The 9,524-nt window shown below is 45.6% G+C and overlaps 1 protein-coding gene across 1 annotated transcript in view; it reads left to right on the top strand.

Moving 5' to 3' along the window:
• Positions 1-1,963: 1,963 nt before the first annotated feature.
• LOC112611884 (zinc finger protein 723-like) overlaps positions 1,964-9,524 on the top strand; it is a 30,137-nt gene continuing 22,576 nt past the window's right edge. Inside the window, exons 1-3 of the mRNA XM_025365856.1 lie at positions 1,964-1,971; positions 3,133-3,272; positions 3,374-3,638. Coding sequence (XP_025221641.1) covers positions 1,964-1,971; positions 3,133-3,272; positions 3,374-3,638 — 413 coding nt within the window. The remainder of the gene's footprint in view (positions 1,972-3,132; positions 3,273-3,373; positions 3,639-9,524) is intronic.

Here is a 9,524-nt window from a genome sequence, read left to right as displayed (position 1 = left end):
ACCAAATTCACACATGAGTAAATTTTCCAACTTTTGACTGTTTTCACAAGGAAAACTTGGGACCTCAATAGTGGGCTGTGTTCATATGGAAAGGTGACAATTTTTGCTGTTGGCTGGGTGTGCATGTGAGCCTCACAATCTTACCTCTGTGCTGGGCTCTGCTAAGACTCTCAGTACCAGTCAAGAGCTTTCTACAGTATTTTTTTTTTTTTTTTTTTTTTTTTGAGACGGAGTCTCGCGCTGTGTCACCCAGGCTGGAGTGCAGTGGCGCGATCTCGGCTCACTGCAAGCTCCGCCTCCCAGGTTCACGCCATTCTCCTGCCTCAGCCTCCGAGCAGCTGGGACTACAGGCGCCCGCCACCACGCCCGGCTAGTTTTTTGTATTTTTAGTAGAGACGGGGTTTCACCATGTTAGCCAGGATGGTCTCGATCTCCTGACCTCGTGATCCACCCGCCTCGGCCTCCCAAAGTGCTGGGATTACAGGCTTGAGCCACCGCGCCCGGCCGCTTTCTACAGTATTAATGAGAGTTGCAAACCACTCTGTGACCTTCATGATGGTATGGACCCATGATTGTACCTGTGGTTCTAAACCCAGGTATGAGAGTCAACATCTCTATAATTGGCTGGTTCCAGATAAAAGAGTTTTCACCTGCTGTGGAGCTAGGTTATAAATGAGTCACCATCCCAAGTGCAGCCAGATGTTCAACTATGACCATTGCAATTTCAACTGTGGACTGCATCCACGTGTGAGATTCAAGACCTTACCAGTAGGCTCTGTCCATGTGCCAGATGACAATCCTAATAGATGATGCAGTGTGCATACAAGAAATGCAATGTCACCTGTGTGCTGGGCCCTGTGATGACACTCTCTGTACCACCTGAAGGGTTTATATGATATATACGAGAGTGGTAATCCACTATGACCTTCATACAAGGAGGAGACCCAGAATCTTATGTATTTCCCTAACCCTAGTTTTGAAAGGCAGTACGTCCCCTATTTGTTGATTTGAGATATGAGAGTTATCATCTCACCAATGAGCTGAACAAAAATATACTTTACAATCCCACCTGTGCATAGAGTGTGTGAGCAAGAGAGTCACATCATTTTGGTGCCAGGCCAGAGATATGTCACAATCTTTTCTCATGGCAGAAACTAGGAATAAGAGTCACGTCACCTGGGTGCTTGGCCAGGGATATGTTACATTCCTGTTCTGAAAGGCGGGCACAGGGAGCAGAGTCACAGCACGTGGGTGATGTGCCCAGTGATATGTCACAACACTCACTCCCTGTGAACAGGACCCTGGAAAACACATCACCCTGTTGCTGGGCCAAATGTTATGTCACAATCTTTCCAGTGGGCAGGATGCGGGCAGCAGAGGAGAGTCACATCTCCCAAGTGATGAATACAGAGATATGTCATAAGGCTCTTGAGAATGATAGGGCTAACACCCTGTTTACAGGGCACAGACAGGTGTCTCCCATCTTCTAGGTGTATGGTCTAGTCATAAGTCACAGTACTCAAAATACGTGGGACCTATGCAAAATACAAGAGTCACATTACCTAGGTGCTAGGTCCAGGGATATGTCAGCATCCCATATGGCAGGGGCCTGGCAGAGAAGAAGAACACATCACCTAAACCATAAATGTAAAAATATATCATAGCCAGGCACAGTGGCTTATGCCCATAATTCCAGCACTTTGGGAGGCTAAGGTGGGCGGATCACTTGAGGCCAGGAGTTTAAGACCAGCCTGGCTTACTTGGCAAACTCCATCTCTACTAAAAATACAAACAAATTCAGCTGAGCATGGTGGTACACGCCTGTAATCCCAGCTATTCCGGAGGCTGAGGCACGAGTATCACTTGAATCCAGGAGGCCTGATGATTAGGTTCTAGACCAAATAGCAAAATGTGTTTGCCTTTAATCTATTTTCTCTATATTTAAACATTGCAAGTCAAGAGTATGTACAGGTATGAAGACTTAGAGTTTTCTTCTCCTCTGGTCCTATCATCCTTTGTTCCCTTTCTGATCTCCGGAAGGAAGGTGGGCCAAAAGTGGCCAGCAGTTATCTACCTGTGGTTATTTTATTCCTGCTGCCCTCTGCTCTTTCTACGGCCACTATCTTTTCCATCCTTGAAACTGAAGAGAGATGTTGTTAGGAAGAGGTCCTTCCTTCACACTGGCAGAATAAATTTGTTCAGGCCTTTTACCCACCCAACATCAGAGCTGCACTTCATGTGTGGCTCCTGAGTGCCTGGAATGTGGCTGGGTCTACATTGTCATGTGCTGGAAAGGCAAAAAACAGACTTAGTAGCTGGTGGGCGGTGGCTCACACCTGTAATCTCAGCACTTTGGAAGGCCAAAGCGGGTGGATCACCTGAGGTGGGGAGTTCCAGACCAGCCTAACCAACATGGAGAAACCCCGTCTCTACTAAAAATACAAAAATTAGCAGGGCAGGGTGGCATATGCCTGTAAACCCAGCTACTCAGGAGGCTGAGGCAGGAGAATCGTTTGAACCTGGGAGGCAGAGGTTGCCGTCAACTGAGATCGTGCCACTGCACTCCAGCCTGGGCAACAAGAGCAAAACTCCTTCTCAAAACAAACAAAAAACCCAGATTTACTTCCAAATATATAGTTCCAAATATATACATGCTACATTAATAATTCACATTGCTCACATAGTAATATTTTGGATATATTGGGTTACTGAAATTGTTACACTTTGACCTGTTTCTTCTTTCTTTTTAAAGTTTGGCTAACCAGAAAATTTAAAATTCACCTGTGGCTCACATTCTATTTCAGAAGATTGCCTCCTTTTTTTTTTTTTTTTTTTTTTTGGACGGAGTTTAGTTTCGCTCTTGTTGCCCAGGCTGGAATTCAAAGCGATCTCAGCTTACTGCAACCTCCGCCTCCCAGGTTCAAGGGATTCTCCTGCCTCAGCCTCCCAGGTAGCTGGGACTACAGGCGTGAGCCACCGCTCCCGCCCATATAATGTATTATGTATAAACGCATATGACCTTACGCACAAGGTTAAATGCAAATTCCTCCGAGTTGGGCCTGACTCAGCTCAGGCAGGAAGTCCTGCCTGAAAAGGCTGCAGCTTAGAAGCTGTTACTCTTTCTTCATTCAGGCCAGCATGGGATCACATCTCCTGTCACTCAAGGCCTGAAAGGGCGGGGCCTTCAACATCATCCAATCAGGGACGCTGGGCGGAAACCGTCCAATCAGACACGCAGCTGCAGCGGACGGGGCGGCTTTCGGGTTTGGCGGGTACTTTGTCTCTCGCTGCAGACGGAGCTGCAGGTCTTGTCTTCCCTAATCTATGTCCTCTGCTCCTAGAGGCCCAGCCTCTGTGGCCCTGTGACCTGCAGGTATTGGGAGATCCCCAGCTAAGACGCCAGGTCCCCCCTGGAAGCCTAGAAATGGTGAGAGTGCTGGGTCGGACATCCGGGTAGAGGGGAAGGGGCTGGTTGGAACCGGTGGGAAGTGGCGTGGCGGTTCTCAGGCCTTCTCGCAGTCAGCTCCACAATCTGCGCCCGAGTTTTCCTTGGCCAGCTCGGCCTCAGTCCCCTTCAGCCACAAGATGGCGGCTGCGCGACAGCCGGGACCCCGGGCGTCCTCTCTCTTCCCTGCGCAGTGACTGTGCCCTGGTCTGGAGCCCTCTCTTGGCAGCTCTGCACCCGCAGCACGGCGTCTCTTCGTTCAGGGACCACGGGAGGATAGTCAGAGAAGAATCCTGACTTGGGGTGCGGGGTTCATGAATGGGAAGAGCTTTGGTCTGTGGGGTTCTGAGTTCCTCTTTTCTTTTATTAAAAATGAACAGAAGTCACTGCAAAAATATTAAGTAATTTAAAGAGTGATTCAAAAATTGTAGGCCGGGTGCGGGGACTCACGCCTGTAATCCCAGGCCAGTATGGTGAAACCCTGTATCTACTAAAAATACAAAAATTAGTCGGGCATGGTGTCACGTGCCTGTAATCCCAGCTACTAGGGAGGCTGAGACTGGAGAATCGCTTGAACCAGGAAGTCAGAAGTTGCAGTGAGCCGAGATGGCGCCACTGCACTACAGCCTGGCGACAGAGCGAGACTCCGTCTCAAAAAAAAAAAAAAAAAAAAGTAGGGTACCCAGCTATGGTTTGTCGTTTGTCTTCCATAGCAAGGGCTTGAAGAAAAGACTTTTAAACTAAACTCAATAATTGGCTAAGTACAGTTACATAGTTTCTTAATTTGTACGATCAAGGCGGACATTTCCTTGTTATGTAATCAGAGGTTAATTATAGTTAGCTAAGCCTCAACTTTGTTTCCCCCAGTTTAGTAATTTATAAAAATATGCATTTGAGGCCGGGCGCTGTGGCTCACGCCTGTAATACCAACACTTTGGAAGGCCCAGGCGGGCGGATCACCTGAGGTCGGGAGTTCAAGACCAGCCTTACCAATACGGAGAAACCCCGTTTCTACTAAAAATACAAAGTTAGCCAGGCGTGATGGTGCATGCCTGTAATCCCAGCTACCTGGGAGGCTGAGGCAGAAGAATCGCGTGAACCTAGGAGGCATAGGTTACGGTGGGCCAAGATTGCACCATTGCGCTCCAGCCTGGGCAAGAGTGAAACTCCATCTCAAAAAACAAAACAAAACAAAAACCACACATTTGAGTTAAATTTCTTTAAAGTAGAAATCCAGGGACCATAGCCACCTCAGTCTAGTTGCCTGCCATTTGATTATTTTCACACTCCACAGGAGGCTAATTTTCTGATTTTTTTTTTTTCTTTTTTCCTTTTTTGAGAAGGAGTTTCACTGTCACCCAGGGTGGAGTACAGGGGTGAGATTTCTGCTCATTGCAACCTCTGCCTCACAGGTTCAAGAGATTCTCCTGTCTCAGCCTCCTGAATAGCTGGGATTACAGGCACCTGCCACCACGCCTGGCTAATTATTATACTTTTAGGAGAGACGAGGTTTCACCTGGGCTAGGCTGGTCTGGAACTCCAGACCTCAGGTGATCCTCCCGCCTTGGCCTCCCAAAGTGCTGGGATTACAGGCGAGAGCCACCACTCATGGCGCGGGAGTCCCCAATTTTTAAACGGTAGCTCAGGAGCTTAGATGGGTTCATTGGATTTGTTACTGACATCTGCAGTAAGGAGAATACTGTGCGACTGAGTCCTGAATCAGGGTCTGTGCTGAATGGGTGGTGTCAGAATGCAAATTTTAGACAATGAGTTGATGTTGGAGAATCCTGGTGTTCAGCAAACTCTACAGATTTGGTGCCAGAAGAAAGATACCACAGAGGCCTGGCCTGGAATGAAACTCTGGGAGGCTCTGCTTTTCTGTCACAGTGCCCATTGTTTTGTGATTCTAGGTCTCCTCCCAGGTTGAGAGAGGACTGAAAATTTAAAGAAGCTATGATAGCAGATTCCCTTTTTTCACAGCTGCCAGCACAGAATTTCTACTCACTCACAAACACACCCACTAGACACTGAGGTGTCTACACCACTCCCAGGGCTAGACACCACCCTCCGGAATTTCACCACAGCATTTTTGATCCTAATGTTTCTTGCCAAAAACCCACAAGTGTCTACAAGTCTCCCCATATCCCCTCCCCAGACACTGAATCTGCAGCAGCAACCTGTTTTCTCCACCCACCTAGGGTTCTGGACCACCTGTTCATAATCTCATCTGCCTGCATGAATACAGAAATAAATTAGAATAGAGTCACACCTGGGCCACTATCTGTAGCACAAACCAGTCCTGTCGCCTACATTGCACTCTCCCAAACTCATGGATTTTTTTCCCTTTTAACTTTTATTTTTTGTTCCTGAGTACACATGTAGGTTTGTTATATAGGTAAAATTGTGTCATGGGGGTTTGGTGTGCAGATTGTATTGTCACCGAGATACTAAACATTGTACCAAATAGGTGTTTTTTCTGACATTTTTTGTCCTCCCATCATCCACTGTGAACTACCCCTCAGTGTCTGTTCTCTTTGTGTCTATGTGTTCTTATTGTTTAGTTCTTATAAATGGTAACATATATTTATTTATTATTGTTTTTTGAGATAGAGTCTTGCTGTGTCACCCACGCTGGAGTGTGGTGACAAAATCCTGGCTCACTGCAACCTCCACCTTCCTGGTTAAAGTGATTCTCCTGCCTCAGCCTCCCAAGTAGCTGGAATTACAGGTGCCTGCCACCACACCTAGCTAATTTTTGTATTTTTGTAGAGAGAGGGTTTCACCATGTTGGCCACGCTGGTCTCGAACTCCTGATCTCATGTGATCCACCCGCCTCGGCCTCCCAAAGTGCTGGCTTTGCTGTCTCTGCATTAGTTTTCTAAGAATAATGGTCTCTAGCTTCATCCATGTTGCTACAAAGGACATGATTTTGTTTCTTTTTGTTTTTTTTTGAGACTGAGTCGCTCTGTAGCCCAGCCTGGAGTGCAGTGGCATGATCTCAGCTCGCTGCAGCCTCCACTTCCCGGGGTCACGCCATTCTCCTGTCTCAGCCTCCCGAGTAGCTGGGACTACAGGTGGCCACCAACTGGGACTACCATATTTTTAGTAGAGACGGGGTTTCACCATGTTAGCCAGGATGGTCTCGATCTCCTGACCTTGTGATCCGCCCACCTCGGTCTCCCAAAGTGCTGAGATTACAGGCGTGAGCCATGGCGCCTGGCCTTTTGGTTTTTTTTGTTTTTGTTTTGTTTTTATGCCCACACAGTATTCCATGATGCTTATGTACCATAATTTGTTTTTATTAAATCTTTTATTTTATTCTTATTTGAAGTAAAGATCTTACTCTTTCACCCAGGCTGAAGTGGAGTGGTGTGATCTAGGCTCAATGCAGTCTCAATCTCCTGAGCTCAAGCAGTCCTCCTACCTCAGCCCTCCAAGTAGCTGGGACTACAGTCACATGCCACCACACCCACTAATTTTTTATTTTTCTATTTTTTGCAGACATGAGGTTTTGCCATGTTGCTTAGGCTGCTCTCAAACTCCTGAGCTCTGGCAGTCTAGCTGCTTTGGTGTCCCAAAGTGTTGGATTACAGGCATGAGCCACCATACCTGCCCATACCATATTTTCTTTATCCAGTCTATCATTGATAGGCATTTAGGTTGATTCCATGTCTTGGCTATTATGAATAGTGCTGCAATGAACATGCACGTGCATGTGTTTTTATGATGGAATAATTTACATTTCTTTGGGTATATACCCAATTACGAGGTTGCTGGGTCAAATGGTAATTCTGTTTCTTACTTAGATGAGGCATCACTACATTGCTTTTTATAATGGTTGAACTAATTCACACTCCCACCAGCAGTATATAATAAGCATTCCCTTTACAACCTTGCCAGCATCTGTGATATTTTTCACTTTTTAGTAATAGCCATTCAGAGTTGTGTGAGATGATGCCTCATTGTGGTTTTTCTTTGCGTTCCTCTAATGATTAGTGATGAGCATTTTTCATATGCTTGTTAACCACATGTATGTCTTTTTTTTGAAAAGTATCTGTTGATGTCTTTTGCCTGATTCCCGCCTCCCCCCCACCAAATGGAGTGTTCCTCTGTCACCCAGGCTGGAGTGTGGTGGTGCTATCTCACTACAATCTCTGCCTCCCGGGCTCAAGCAATTCTGCCTCAGCCTCCTGAGTAGCTGGGATTACAGGTGCCCACCACCACGGCCAGCTAATTTTTGGGTGGTTTTTTTTTTTTTTTTTTTGAGATGGAGTCTTGCTGTGTCTCCCAAACTGGAGTGCAGTGGCACGATCTCAGCTCACTGCAAGCTCCACCTCCCGGGTTCACACCATTCTCCTGCCTCGGCCTCCCCAGTAGCTGGGACTACAGGCGCCCACCACCATGCCTGGCTAGTTTTTTGTATTTTTAGTAGAGACACGGTTTCACCCTGTTAGTCAGGATGGTCTTGATCTCCTGACCTCGTGATCCACCTACCTCGGCCTCCCAAAGTGCTGGGATTACAGGTGTGAGCCGCCATGCCTGGCCTAATTTTTGTATTTTTAGTATAGTAGAGACGGAGTTTCACCATACTGGCCAGGCTGGTCTCAAACTCCTGACCTCAGGCGATCTGCCCGCCTTGGCCTCCCAAAGTGCAGGGATTATAGGCATGAACTATGGTGCCTGGCCTAATCAATCTTGATTTTTATATATAGTGTAAGAGAGGGGTCCAGTTTCAATCTTCTACATAGTGCTAGCTAGTTATTCCAGCAAAATTTATTAAATAGGGATTTTTTCTCAAATTCCTTTTGTCAGCTTTGTCAAAGATCAGATGGTTGTAGGTGTGCAGAATAATTGTGGGGTGCTTTAATCTGTTGTTTTGGTCTCTGAGCCTGTTTTTGTACCAGTACCATGCTGCTTTTGTTACTGTAACCCTGTAGTATAGTTTGAAGTTTGGTAATGTAAGCCCTCCAGCTCTGTTTCTTTTGCTTAGGATTGCCTTGGTTATTTGGGCTCTTTTCTTGTTGTTCCATATGAATTTTAAAACAGATTATTTTGGTTCTGTTAAGAATGTTTTGGGGCCAGGCACGGTGGTTCACACCTATAATCCCAGCACTTTGGGGAGGTCGAGGTGGGCGGATCACCTGAGGTCGGGAGTTCGAGATCAGCTTGACCAACATGGAGAAACCCCGTCTCTACTAAAAATACAGAAATAATTAGCTGGGCATGGTGGCTCATGCTTGTAATCCCAGTTACTTAGACTGAAGCAGGAAAATCGCTTGAACCCAGGAGGCAGAGGTTGCGGTGAGCTGAGATCAAGCCATTGCACTCTAACCTGGGCAACAAAAGCAAAACTCCATCTCAAAAAAAAAAAGAATATTTTTGGTAGTTTGATAGGATTATTATTAGATCTGTAGATTTCTTTGGGCAGTATGCCCATTTTAATGCTATTGGTCTTTTCTATCCATGAGCATAAAATGATTTTCCATTTGTTTGTCATCTCTGACTTATTTAAGCAATGTTTTTGTTGTTGTTGTTGTTTTTATTTTTGTCATAGAGATCTTGTACCTCTCTGGTTAACTGTATTCCTAGATAATTATTTTTCTGTGGCAGTTGTGAATGAGATTTTGTTTTTGATTTGGCTTTTAGCTCAGATATTGTTGATGTACGTGGATGCTACTGATTTTTGTACATTTATTTTGTATCCTGAAACTTTTTTGCAGTTGTCAGTTTAAAGAGCTTTTCTGCCATGACTATAGTCTTTTCTAGATATAGAATCTTGTTGTCTGACAGCAAACATAGTTTGACGTCCTCTCTTCCTGTTTGGATTCTTTTTTTTTTTTTCTCACCTGATTGCTGTGGCCGGGACTTCCAATTCTGTGTTGAATAGGAGTGGTGACAGAAGACATTCTTATCTTGTGCCATTTTTTAAAGAGAAATGCTTCCAGCTTGTGTCCATTCAGTATGTGGGCTGTGGGTTTGTCACAGATAATTCATTATTTTAAAGTAAAGTACCTTCAATGCCTAATTGGTTGAGGGCTTTTTTTTTTTTTTTTTTTTTTTTTTTTTTGAGACGGAGTCT

Source organism: Theropithecus gelada, chromosome 19 (genome assembly GCF_003255815.1).
Source record: "Theropithecus gelada isolate Dixy chromosome 19, Tgel_1.0, whole genome shotgun sequence".
NCBI lineage: Eukaryota > Metazoa > Chordata > Mammalia > Primates > Cercopithecidae > Theropithecus > Theropithecus gelada.
The sequence above is the reverse complement of the archived record's forward strand: the minus strand, read 5'-3'. Positions and strand labels throughout refer to the sequence as shown.